General features: G+C 42.4%; 1 protein-coding gene across 6 annotated transcripts in view; it reads left to right on the top strand.

Annotated features, from left to right (window-relative positions):
- The window catches only part of CDK5RAP2 (CDK5 regulatory subunit associated protein 2), a 135805-nt gene that overhangs the window by 105201 nt on the left and 16875 nt on the right, over positions 1–13729 (top strand). For 4 of the 6 annotated variants that reach the window (XM_083597129.1, XM_083597128.1, XM_083597130.1 and 1 more), the window contains exons 28-32: positions 2838–2963; positions 6510–6626; positions 7322–7511; positions 10236–10357; positions 12399–12647. In XM_083597129.1, coding sequence (XP_083453255.1) covers positions 2838–2963; positions 6510–6626; positions 7322–7511; positions 10236–10357; positions 12399–12647 — 804 coding nt within the window. The remainder of the gene's footprint in view (positions 1–2837; positions 2964–6509; positions 6627–7321; positions 7512–10235; positions 10358–12398; positions 12648–13729) is intronic. The other 2 variants (XM_083597132.1, XM_083597131.1) reach the window with 1 other exon arrangement.

The raw sequence follows: 13729 nt of genomic DNA, 5'->3' as shown, positions 1-13729 counted from the left end.
CGTATCTTCTGCATCGTGGATGTTGGCTTATATTATGGATGTTTGTTATGTATTATATTATAAATACTATTGCTACAAGTTTGTCATGGCTTTGGCTAGAACAACAAACTTACAAAGAACAACTAGTTTACCCACTACAGGTTTACTACGCATAGAAGGACATCTACTAGATTTTCTAGCGAGGATTCCATCCTCCGCCATTGAGGCACACAGACCTTTTGGCTGACAGAATTTGCTTCATTGTTTTACGAGTACCCCAAGATCAGCTTGGATCAAAAGATGTAAACATAATAATTCTACAAGAATAAGTTTTGAATTTCAGAACTGAATGGAGTTCACAGTCATTTCTCTTGAAAATCTATTTCTGGATACCCTAAGATTTCTTCATTTCAGTAATATAATTTAAGGTGTGAGAGCACTCATTTAGTTGCTAATATTGTGAAATTGTAGGTAGTAGGTAGATCCATTTTACCGCAAATCACTCAGAGATCTTCTACCAGTGGATTCAATCTTCCTATCCTTGTTTTAGTCTTTTAGTGTTTGTATTTTAAAAATAGATGGACTTTTCTCTAAAATTCAAATTAGGAGCTAGAATACAGACAATTGATAGGTGATGTTTAAGTTACATGGTTTCTACCACTATAAAAGCCCAGGTACTGTTTCATTGGGATTGAAGTGTGCTGCATAATTAATAGGAGGAGTGAGACTTGACCTGGAACAGGACACCCAGTGCAATTGATGCTTACCAGGCTGTTCTGCTAGAGACTCAATTGAAAGCAGGTGGTGTTTGCAAAATGCTCTGTTTGAAATAAAACAGAATTTATTGGAAGTGGCTGAACTAACAAATAAAATGGAATAGGTGAATTCCTGACCAATGTGGAAGTTACTGCAGGTGGGGGGAACCTGCAGTCAACCATCAAAGGTACTTTTTAATTGAAACAGAATACTGTGTAATATGCTTCCTTATTTTTTTTCCTGTGCTATGTGAATCAAACTCATCTATTAAATAGTTTCATATAGTGTTGTCCGAGTGCATGATGCTCTACAGAGTATCATTAGTGACGCTAAGGGGTTCCTGCCCCAGTGAATTTACAAACCACATGTCAACAGTAGTTTGAGATCAGAAGTAGAGAAGGAAGAAGTGAGTGTAGGACAGAGTCACAGGAAGAAGGGAGAAAGGAAGAGTTTCAAAAGGGTGACCAAATGCATTGACATGTAAAGTGGACTTATTTTCAGGGATGAAGCTGGGGAGTTGGAAAAAAAACCCTTTTTTTAGATTAGCTTGCCTTGTCACCTGAGATTGCTACCTGAGATTCTTCTTATGGTAGCCCTGAATTCAAAAGGTGGGCTGGTTGCACAGGAAAGGGAGGGCCGTCCCTGTGGTGGCGCCCCAACTATTGAACTTCCTCCCTAGCAAAACTCAAATTACTGTGTTGAGAAGGTAGTGGGGGACATAATTTGACAAAGCATGAAAGTATAAAGCATGAAAGAGGTATAGATTGCATTAAGAGTCTTCCATACCTCCTCCCTAATTACTGAAGTGAGGTGAAGTCTTTCTGAGCTTTCAACAGCATTCTATTGCTTCTTCCTTATTCTTCTGTTGTCTTTTAATCCATTTTAGTTGGCATTTTGTATTGCATTTAATTGGTCTGTCAGCTACCTTGAAAGCTATTCTGATGGGAAAGATGGGAATATAAACATGCGTACATACACACACACACATATACACAAAAGTGTAGGCAGCTTATTGGACAGCTGAGGTTGGGGAGGCTGATGTTCATGGGCAAGGCTGGAGAAAAAGGGGAAAATAAGAACAGAAAGTTGGGGCACGTATATGTGGCAATGGGCAAGCCTGCAAAGTCAAAGGTGAGGGTTGATGGAAAGCTGATTGTAAAGATATACAGAGGGTGTCATGTAGTCTCAGTGACGAAAGGGAAAGAGGGGGATGGTTTTGACAGAAAACCAGTGGGTACAGCTGAGAGGATTCTGTGAGGCAAGAGACTGCCAGAGAGAAGGTGCTTGTGGTTATTGAGGCAGGAGATTACCAGATTTTGTGGGGTGGGGGATGTGGATGGAAGAAGAGATTTTTGTAATGATATTTAAGGGAGAACTGACAACTTGGCAATGGAATTCCATTGCCCTCTGCGAGTTGAAGGAAGATAGGAAATCTGGGAGGAGTTGGTGACATTTCTTCAATAGCATTGATATAAATCAGGTCAGGGGAACCTCTAGCCCTCTGGTTGTTGCTGGGCTCCAGCTCCCTTCAGCCCTAGCCAGCATAGCCAATGGTCAGGGATGATGGGAGCATGGACTCAAATGACATTGGGTGTGGGGGAGCACAGTGATTGTAGCCAACTTTGCTTTGAGAGTTATTGACTTGTGTATGCCCCACACAGATTATATTATTACTACTACAGTGGTACCTCGGGTTAAGTACTTAATTCGTCCCGGAGGTCCGTTCTTAACCTGAAGCACCACTTTAGCTAATGGGGCCTCCCACTGCCACCGCGCCACCGCCGCACGATTTCTGTTCTCTGTTCTCATCCTGAAGCAAAGTTCTTAACCCAAGATACTTTTTCTGGGTTAGCAGAGTCTGTAACCTGAAGCGTATGTAACCTGAACCGTATGTAACCCAAGGTACCACTGTATTTCTATTAAATTTTCTGTACCACTCTTAATCCAATTTGTGCCAGATTTTATATTTTGTGTGTCAGGGTAAAATGACTGATTCTGGCTTTTGGAGATCTAAATCTGAAAGCCCTCCAGTAACTAGTAAAGAGCCATAATATTTTCAGTCCCCTGCTCCAGACTTTGATATGGCCACTCTCTTTATTTAGAGTTGTTGATGGAGCATCTCCAAGAAATACGAATGTTGAGGCACCAGCTTGAGGAATCCATCAGAACCAACGACCGACTAAGGAAGCAGCTTGAGCAACAAGTGTCAGACTCTGCTCAGGAGCAAGGTAGAATATTTGAAGTCAAAGTCTGCCTAGGAAGGTTGGAAGGAAGGAGAGCTGTGTAGACCTCCAAAAAAGAAAATAGCCCTCCTTTATTTGCAAACAGTGATATCACAATTTGGGTTTCATGAGCATTTGTACCTGCCCCATATCAGAAGACACAGGAAAGCCACTGAACTTCCTCCTCAGGCTCTGCTTTGAACCCTACTCTTATTAAATGTTGCATTTTTTAAGCATCCTATGCTTGCGTTTTTGTTGTTGTTTTTAAATGGTCCTATCTGGAAATGGTGATTCCTCTCAGGAGTAATTTACACTGATGGAAAAGTATATATATAAATGCCTCTGAGTTTGTTCATGAAGTATTTACAAGCAGCTGGAAAGCCATGCTGTTCACTTGCGAAATGACCACACCTGAAACTATTCCAGCTATTGTTTTTATGGCTTCATAAAGATTTGAGGAAAGGACATCTGGTTAATGCAGCAGGCATACAATCTCTTACACCTTTTCATCCATCTTTCTGTTACTTTGGTTAATCAAATTTATCACTGTGTGATGGATTCCTTACCACTGCGGAAAAAGGAGCAGGGCTGTTTTGTATTTATAAGTGAGAGAATCCTCCCAGCTCCTTCGTATTTTGATGGCAAATCAAGACAAGGCAGCAGGTGAGCTATGCTTAAGCTGAAAAGTAGTGTGGGGAGGGGAATTGAGTTGGAAAACCAGTGCTGAGGGAATGGAGCGTGTCTCTCCCCTGGTTTGGTTTCTGTATATTTTCTTCTGTGGGGTAAGCAGCTTTGAGGGAGAGTGGATTTGGATCAGAAAACGTGAAGGAAAGGGGCTAACCCTCTGCATTGCAGCCTGGTCCTGTTCATTATTTTTTAGGCAAGGAGATAGGATCGCTGCAGTTTCTGTTTAACCTCTTAAGAAATGTGGGCTATCTGATGATTAATCTTCAGCCATCTTGTCCATTTGACCTTGAGGCTGTGGGCTCAAACTACACAGCACATAAAATGTATTATTGTGTTTAATGTGGGCTTGCTTATTGAATTACTCCCTTGCTTATGACTATTCCAGTACACAAGAAGGGAAGGGGGTTTCTACTGACCCAATGAAAAGTTGCCCTGTGCTGCCTGTTTACTGGATCCAGACAGGGGACATACTTCTGCCAGAGGTTAAAACTCTCTCTGGTGGTGACAGCCAGGGAGACGGGCCATCCTGCTCTTCAGACTGATGTTGTCCGGGGTTAGCATAAGTTAGGCTAATCAACGATCTGGAGAGACTTCTCTTCCTTGGCCTTTTTCTTGGCAATTTCTTCTTTTCTCTGTCCCTTGCACAGAACTGGTGATCAGTGGCAAAGCTTTGGTGTGATTGTTGGCTGTGGTGGGGCTTCATGGAGTTTACTCCATCGTAGATTAAATCATTGTAATCCTAACAATCCCGTAAAGTGGGTGAATGTTTTTCCCCATTATGCAGTTGGCTCAGAGAGACTGGCTTTGCTGCAGCCACTCAGTTTATGGTGCAGGGGAGATTTGGGCCACGGAAGTTTCTTGATTCATAGCGCAACCCTTTTACCACTAAAGCTACAAATCACACATCTCTTTCTTACAATATAATTTTATACACAACACTGGCTTGTGGGAGAGCTTCCATAGCTGTGACAAATGAATTAACCTTTGAAACAGCAATATTTGAAGGGGTGGGGGAAAGAAAGCAATGAATGTGGGCTTCTTTACCTTGGCTCCTTGTCTGATCCATTATTGCTTTTATCCATCATATCTTCAAACACCTCTGCAACCTTGACAGCTAGAAACTTGCTTGCTTGTTATAAATGAACTCAGCATTTTGGTGCTGCGAGCAGCTGCCCATCACTGACGAAAGCTCAGGCCAGATGTGCCTGTGTTTATGCTCACTGTAACCATCTCAGCTTCATAAACTGCTTGCGTTCCTAGCTTCAGCTTCATATCTGATCCTGGGGACTGGTGATTGTTATAGAGCACTGGCAGCATACAGATTACAAGAGGGAAGGCTGCTGCCCCAAGGAGCTTTCCATCTCAGATTCAGTGCATGGAAATAAAGCGGAGAGAGGGAAGAGGAGGAAGAGGGATGTGGAGGCAGGAATGAACAAGGAAAGAGTATGGTTGATTCAGTCACTGTACTTAGGCTTGGTTTCAGGGTTAGTTGCAATAGGATATGGAAACTAGGGGGCTGAGGCAAAAGATTTCATGGAAAAGGCTTAGGTACCATGGTTTCCTGCTTAAAACCCTTGGCATATTAAAACACAATACAAGGACATTCTCAGTTTAATAAACCGTGGTATTTTAAGCAAGATTATTGTGTCTGAACTTGACCACACTCAACTGAAGAATCATGTCAAATGGCAGATAAGGAAGTTTAAATATGGCTTGAGGTGATAGCTAAACTGAGGAGTGTTTTGTTATCAACCAGCTAAACAAAGTAAGAAGTCATTATTTGCACATACCATGGTGTGATGTGATATCCTACTTGACAAGCCATAGCTACAGTCAGTGCTCCACCATCAGAATCTAGTGTTTCATAGAAATGAGAGAGAATTCATGAAGTTGAATGGGACAGAAATTGGAAGTAGGCAGGTGGTTCTAAACCATGGCTTCCCAGTTATATATTTGGGATCTAAAGCTATGGTCTGGCTTCTAAGCTATGGCTAGCACAAACCCTGGTTTGACCTGTTGTCTGTATAGAGCAAATGAATATGAGTTTCTAAAACTGAGAAGAAGAAGAAAAGTTCAAAATAATTTAAAGGTAATTAATATGCTTCTTGATTTCAGTGGAGTATACCTTCAGGTATCTAGGATTCATTTTGTGAGGTGGGGATGGGGGAGAACTCCGTGGCTCTGAGCCCCAGTGAGGAGTCACCCTTGCTTTCAAGCCCTTGAATAACTAAAATAAAGGTGAAATAATGCAGACTTGTATTACTGCCACATAGTCTTTGTTTCACAAGTGGCTCCAGGCATGTTGAGGTCAGCCTTGTTAATGGGGGGGGGGGATTCTCTTAACCTCTAGCAGAGGAGCCCCTCCTCTTGTAAAGTCTACCTGCGCAACTGCTCTTTCAGCAGATGAAAATTGCAATTCAACCAATAGATCAACTGGAACTTGTCAAACGCAAAACTAGCATCCTCCTTTTATTCTTCTTTCTTTCCTTTTTTCCTTTTTGTAAATGCAGTAATTTACCAGAGTGTTGAAAATGACTGCAAATTCGTCTTCTTGCAATCTCTAGCTGGAGGCCCAAGATAAGTGTGGCAATGTCTGCACCCAACATCATTATCTGCCAGGGATAATTTGCAATTTTACTGATATTAGCCCAGCATCAGTAGTGGTGTTGGAATGGCTTGATCAGAGTCCACCTGAATTACCTTTTACTCTGATGATAACCTTCAGAATATATAGGGGATAAATAGCTTTCATAGTGTGTGTATTGCCCCCCTCTCTGCTTTGTTTAAATTGTTCTTGTCTGGAAAAGTTTAATCTTTACTGACCTAGAGATGACTCATAAATCGTTTTTATGTATATATTTATAGGTTCTGCAAGCGTTTGTATTCGTGGCTCGGAGCAACATAATTCCCTGACTTCTGAAATTCATTTCCTGAGGAAGCAAAATCAGGCTTTGAATATGATGCTGGCAAAGGGATCTCAAGGTACGATAAGAAACTCGGTGTTAAAGAGAGAGCACAACAATTTGGAGTTATTTGTTTGAAAATGGTAGGACAATATTGTTGTGCCTTTTCAACATCACACTCGAGAAGAGAATGTTTTGTAGGTGCTAGTTTGCCTGTTACAATATCTGCTGTACTCAACAGATTTCTGAAAATGTTGCTTTGAAAAGAAGATTGCTAGTCCTCATTGTCTCATTTATTCATTGCAACATTTATATCTACAATAGAACTCCTCTACCCCACAAAAGTGTTTCACAATCTGAATAAAATAATAATCAATAAAACTGCAAATGAAACCTTTTGTAGAGAGGCAAAATGGTAGCAGCTTGTAAATGGAGCATTGTGGAGGATGCTTAGCCACTGCAAGGAGATCTCGCTCCAGCAGCTGATGGACATCACCTTCCTTCTTATGATATAATCCCTCTTATAGAACTCAGGTATTGTAAGGGTTATTTTTTTTATTTCTTTGAAATGCATTTTCTATTCCAGAGCCTCAGGAGAGAAAACTGGGATGCTAGAATTGTAAATGTCACATGAGTATCTCATTTCGCTTATTGCTTCTCTGAGTTGTGGGCGTCTTTAATGTTGAAATAAATATATAAATCATTAATTTTCCCTAGCGGTTTTGCTCAGATTATGCTTAAATTGCCAACAAACTGAGCTTTGTTTCCTTCCAGAGAAACAAAAGGAAAATGAAAAGTTGAGAGAATCCCTGTCGAAGAAGCACCTTGCTGCCGAGCGCCTTCACAAGGACTACGAGCACCTCAAGAAGGAGAAGGAGAAACTGCAGAAGCAGCTTGGGAAGCAAGAGGAAGAAAATGGGCATCTGACTCATGATATTTACAGTGTTAGAAACGAATTAAACAGGTAGTAATCCTGTTATTTCTCTCCCAAAACATATTTCCAAAGAATGTAGTCATGCTGCAGTTCGCATCGCAGTCAGTGGGTGAAGCTATGAACTTCACGGTGGTGACAAACTGGGCTCTTGGAGCTGCTGGCCATCACAGTAGCGTTGAAGGGCGAGGAGGAAGAAATCAGAGATGGGAGTGAGCAAGTGACCCAGACCTGTGAGCAGAGGTTTGGCGAGGTTTGAGGGGGGGAGTGGTTTGGACAAGGCTTAGATGGTAGGTAAGGGGATGGGCGTGGCAGGTAGGTGAGGCTGGCGAGCAAAACAAGCAGAGTCAAACCCCTAGTAAGGCTGTATGAAGGTAAAGCAGAGTCCTCTGCCCCAGGATTGAGGAGGTAGCCTCCTTTTTCTGAGATACTAGAACTCGGGGCAAGATGTGGCTGGGTGGTATGTACTTCAGTACCAAGATTACAGGTATCTTTGGGTGGCTTTGCCTTTGCAGTCAAGGAATCACAGAACTGTAGTGTTGGAAGGGACTCAAAGGCTCATCCAGTCTAGCCCCCCAAAGTGCAGGAATTTCCTTAGCCTCAACCCCTGTCCTGCCTTCCAGCTTTTGCTTCCCCCTCCCACAAAGCATCACGCTCCATGATCACCCATTTCCCCCTCCTTAAACTCATCATGAATCTAAGACTGCCCAGCTGTTTTCCCCTGAAACCAGCCTTGCCCAGTTTGAAGACTGAAAATCCCACTCAAGAGAGGGAGCAGGTACAGAAGGGCTGGACCACTCCAACCATCCTCTTCCTCAGGCAGGACTAACCCGCCTACCAAATGCATCTCAGGCAGGACCCCAGAGGGAGCAAAACATCTCCCTGCATGACACACCCCTCCTAGCCAGCCAACCCAGTAGAGAGTCCCTTTGTATTAGTACAGTGGTACCTCTGGATGCGAACGGGATCCGTTCCGGAACCCCCATTCGCATCCTGAAGCGAATGCAACCCGCATGTGTGTGGGTCACAATTCACTGCTTCTGCGCATGCATGTGACGTCATTTTGAGCGTCTGCGCATGTGCGAGCGGCAAAACCTGGAAGAAACGTGCTCCGTTACTTCTGGGTCGCCGTGGAGCGCAACCTGAAAACGCTCAACCCGAAGCTACTTCAACCCGAGCTATGACTGTATTACCATTTTAATAGCCCTGGGAGTGCCTAGTAGGGTCATTGGGGGGTGCTTCTGTTCCTTTCCTCCGCTGATGGAATGGAAACATCATCTATCCCCCCTCTGAGTGGGCTAGACACTTCCCCATTGACTGGCAACTGTCCCAAACGCCCCCATCTCTGCCAGAAGTGACCACCCTGCCTCCAACTGCTCCACACACACCCCAAGAATCTGGAGCCCCTGCACCCAGCGGTGGGGGGTTCTTCTCACCTGACGACTGGCCACCACAGATGGCACAGAGGTGCTTCCTGAGCATCATGGCTCCGTGTGGGTGGATGCCCAACACCCTCATGCCCAGGAAGGGTTTCACAACATCTGAGCTGCTGACCGAGTGGAGCCTCGACAGGTTCACTGTGGAGTTGATCTGGGGGCTGCTGACAGGGCTGAATTGAGATTGTATACTACAGGTAGCCAACATGAGTTCCCCCCTTCCCCCCCCCGACATGTGACCGCAGCTCTCGTCCTCCCTGACCACTGGCCATGTTGGCTGGAGCTGATAGGAGTTGTAGTCCAACAACATCTGGAGGGCACCATATTGGCTACCCCTATGATATGCACAGGTCACGTATTTGCTTTGTTTATGTAAAATCAGCTTCAGGAGCAGATGATGGGAGAAGAGAGAGTGTGTTTAAAACCTTCTCACTACCTCCTGGGAAGGGCTATGGCTCAATTACAGAACATCGGCTTTTCATAGAAAAGGTCCCAGGCTCATTCCCCAATGTCTCCAGATTGAGTTCAGAGAGAACCACCTTTGAAACCCTGGAGAGCCACTGTTACTCAGCATAGCCAAAACTGAGCTAGATGGACCACTAGTGTGAATAGAAGGCAGCTTCCTATGTTTTTATGTACTGCTTTGTGCTTCAAAATGCCTCCCCCAGCCACTTTTCCAGATGTATGTTTACCCTTGCAAGTGCATCTGGAAGCCTGCAAGAGAGGGAGGGTTAGCATCTTTGAGGGGGGTTTTGAGCAGATGGGAAAGACTTTAATTCCTCCCCCAGTGCTCCATTCTAAATTGCTGCCTTTCTGAAACTGCTTTTCTATATACAGTGAGCATTGGATTTTAAAAACAAAACATTGGCAGGTAGCCTCTAGTGCGGCCATCAGGATGTGTAGGCTAAACATTGCAGGAAATAACAACAACAACAACAACTGCCACCACCCAAACAATTGGGGACAAAATCATGCATTAGTGGCTTTGGAAGGTTTGATCCTTTCCTTGTGTTGGGTTGCTCAAGTTTCTGCAGCTATCCATTCTGCATCGACCTGAGTGTGGTCAAGTTGATCATCTCCATCCTGAACTGTGATCTGGATGGTGGGGGGTTAGTCTGTGTAGGGCTGATAACATCAAAAATCCTCCTTAGGGTAGGAGTTGTCAATGACCTGGTCTGTTCTAGTCCTATAATTCTAAATTTTCTTTCCTGAGGCATCATTGGTTTTTCATGATAGCAAAAATTGTGTTAGCACAGCCTGGCCACAATTTATGGTGCCAATGTTTAAACTCATACTGACCAGTTCAATTGGAATGTCACAGGCTGCAAATTGAGCTGAACGCCAAACAGCATCAGCTGTCAGAGAACGACAAATTACTACACTCACTGCAACTGGAGCTGAAGGTATATGAAAAGTTAGATGAAGCAATCAGAAGTCAAAAAGGTATGAAACAATATGATCTTGGTGGTAGGTCCCACTATATGCTCCCTCAGAAATTCACACTAGGCTTTTGCTTTTCCTGCTCAGTTCCTACATTTCAATTGCTGCCAAGATTGAACACCTATCCTCTCCGTTCTGAACAGAGGAGAGATGTTCTGAACAGAGGAGAGATGAACAGAGGAGAGTACTTCTCTCTTGGAGCAAGTGCTTTGGTGGCTGATGTTGGTGCTTTATTCCTCTTTGATAGAGCTGCTGATGAGGCAGGAGAGGCATGCCCACACCTTTTGTGGTCATGTCTCTTCTATGTGCTTTTAAATGTGGCAGACATTTTGTGTTATACTGTGCCTACGCAACAGCTGTTTTGTGGCTTGGTGACCCCTGGGATGCAGGATGCAAACTGTTACTAAATGCTTGCAGAGAAACTTGTAAGAACTAATTCATCCAGATGTACCCACCTGGATCTTACCCATCACTGAGATTAACTAGAAGATGGAAACCAGTCCCAAGGAAACCAGTCATGCCATTTTGCTCATCCTTATGTTTGCTGCATCCTTTTCCTCTGTTCCTGCATTCTCTGTTGATATTCAAGTTTGGGAATTCCTGTAAGCACAGGGAAACCAATGGTTAGCTACCTGTCACCCATAGTTTCATTAGAAAGCAAGGTTTTACATTATGGACCACTTGCTGCTCCCTGGTACTACCCATCATGCACCCGTAATGGGGAAATGAAGGTACCATGTATGGGGGTTTATGTGAACCTCATGCAAGTGCACCGCATATCCAGGGGTGCAGCAAATGCAGATTTAACCTCTCTGAAGGGCATTTGTTTCTGTTCTGCATCAGAGAAGCCATTAAAAAAAAATCATTTTCTTAGAGAAGCTTTTAAATCACCATTTGTCTGGGCCAAATGCATGCTGGATCCTCTTTCTTTTAGGCTGCAGAAGACCTAACATCTGTCAGTAAAATGTTTGGACTAGTTACATTAGTGAACTTCTTTACATGGCTGTGATCCCAATGCTTGTAAAACATCATTTAGCAGTTACATGGCATGTCACTGGAAGAAAGAGAGAAGGAAAAGAGAGGGAATGATAATTTGGGGGGTAACACAAATTCTAGAATTTCTCATCCTAGAGTTGATCCTTCAAGTTCACTATCAGAAAACAGCTAATTGGGTTCAAGTAGCCCCAATTATTAGCAACAAACAGGAAAGGCAATGAGCTTTTAATTGTCTCTGCGTAGGTAGTTTTAAAATACTGCCATTTGGCCTGTGTTCTGCCCCTGGCATATTTCACAAAAATGCCCAGATGATTAAGAGAAACTTTCCTCTTCATTTTTACAGTAGTAAGTGTGACTGTATTAGAAGGCAAGATTGGACACAGTTGAGCAGGAAACAGAGCCTGCATTTCCCACATCTAAGCCCAAGGCTGCTTTCATACCTCCATTGATGAACTTAGAGCTGAGGCAGAGGGTTAAAAAGTGAGCTGTTACGATTTTAGCTGCAAGGGAGAAAGGTGTTCCTGGAAAATAATGCTTAGCATTCCAACCACAGATATGGCCCATCTGTTTATGAAACCATAAACCTTTGCCTTTTTGGCAGATTAAGAATACCTAGGATTCTCAGTTTCCATGATTAAATGTTGTCCAGGCTTTTGATGAAACTGCCTTCATTTTCAGTATCTACTCTTCCTTCTTTCCGTTTTTTTCTTTTTCATGCCATGCTTCCAAATGCCCTTCAGGATATATATCCCCCAGTCCGTTAATATACATAATTTTACCTTGGGTATGCAACATTAGCTTTTACGGACAAAGTGATTTTTTAAATTTATTTTTTGGCTCTTGTTAAATCTTTGGAGGATAGAAGTAATTAAGGTTGGAGAGGGGTGTGTATTTGTGTGCGCAACCCTCTTCCCTTTTAAATTATTACCATCTACTGTTTGTAGTAGTTAGTTCTTAATATCTGGCTCAAATGCACTCATCCAGCATGTTAATAATGACTCTTTTCATTGTTTGCAATGGTAATTAAAAACAAACCCCAACTCCTAAGATCTTGGCCGTGACGGATCGGATGAATGCTGGAAAGATCAAAACCATCCACTTGACTTGCATGAACTATTGACTGAAATACAGAACTTCAGAATGCAGCTTGAAAGGAGCATCAAGGCAAACAAGACGTTGCATGAAAAATTGGAAGAACAGCTTTCCAGAGGAAAGAGAGAGGGAGACAGCTTGGGGTCAACTGTAAATATCGGCTGCCTTTTAAAGCAAGAATTGCAGCATTACACTGGGATAAACGGTATGGTGTATGGTGCACAATCAGGTTTTTTGTGTTGGTTTGATGGGGTTTTCCTCCAATCCATTTTGTTGGAAACATATGCTGAACTGAACGCATTTGTGTGCTGTGTTGTTTGCTTTTATCCCCTCTTCCCACCAAATCTAACCTAGAGGCAGCTTGAGATTTCAAATGGAGGGAAGGCAAAATACAAGCTCCCCTAATTCAAAAGAGTGTCCCCATTGAGTCTGATCCAGCTGCCCCCCTTTTTTTAAAAAAAATATTTTTATATAAATTCCAATACAAGATTTAAACATACATATTCAATATTATCACAGATACATAATTTTGACTTCCTTCAGCTCATCCGCGAAGCTTCCGTTTTCTAATCTTCTATCCACAATTCTAAATTTAACATTGCCTTTTATTTTAAATAAACCTTTTCCCTTATTCCCTTTTTTACAGTGTTTCTAATATTATTTCTTCACAAAGCTTCCTGTAAACCCACAAACGTTATTTGCGTATCACAAATGCTTTTCATATAGTCCACAAATTTACTCCAGTCCTTGGTAAACTTGTGATCTCGTCGGTTTTGGATCCTTCCTGTTAATTTATCTAATTCTGCGTAGTCCATTAATTTCATTCTCCATTCTTCTATCAATGGTAATTCTTCCTGCTTCCATTTTTGGGCCAGTAGTATTCTTGCTGCTGATACTGCATATAAAAATATTTTATGGTCCTTTCTATTTATTTCATTTCCAACCATTCCTAACAAAAAAGCTTCTGGTTTTTAAAAAAATGTATATTTCAACATTTTTTTAAATTCATTATATATCAATTCCCAGAAGACTCTCACCTTTTTACACTCCCACCACATATGATAAAATGTTCCCTCCTTTTCTTTACATTTCCAACACTTATTACATACTTTATACATTTTTGCTAATTTAACTGGAGTGATATACCATCTATAGACCATCTTCTTCATATTTTCTTTTAATGCAGTACAGGCTGTGAATTTTATCCTTTCGTTCCACAATTTAGTCCACTCCTCTAATTGTACATTATACCCAAAATCTCTGGCCCAATGGATCATAACCGATTTT

Source organism: Podarcis filfolensis (assembly GCF_964270895.1).
Source record: "Podarcis filfolensis genome assembly, chromosome: Z".
Classification (NCBI taxonomy): Eukaryota; Metazoa; Chordata; class Lepidosauria; order Squamata; family Lacertidae; genus Podarcis; species Podarcis filfolensis.
This window is presented reverse-complemented; position numbering and strand designations above follow the sequence as displayed.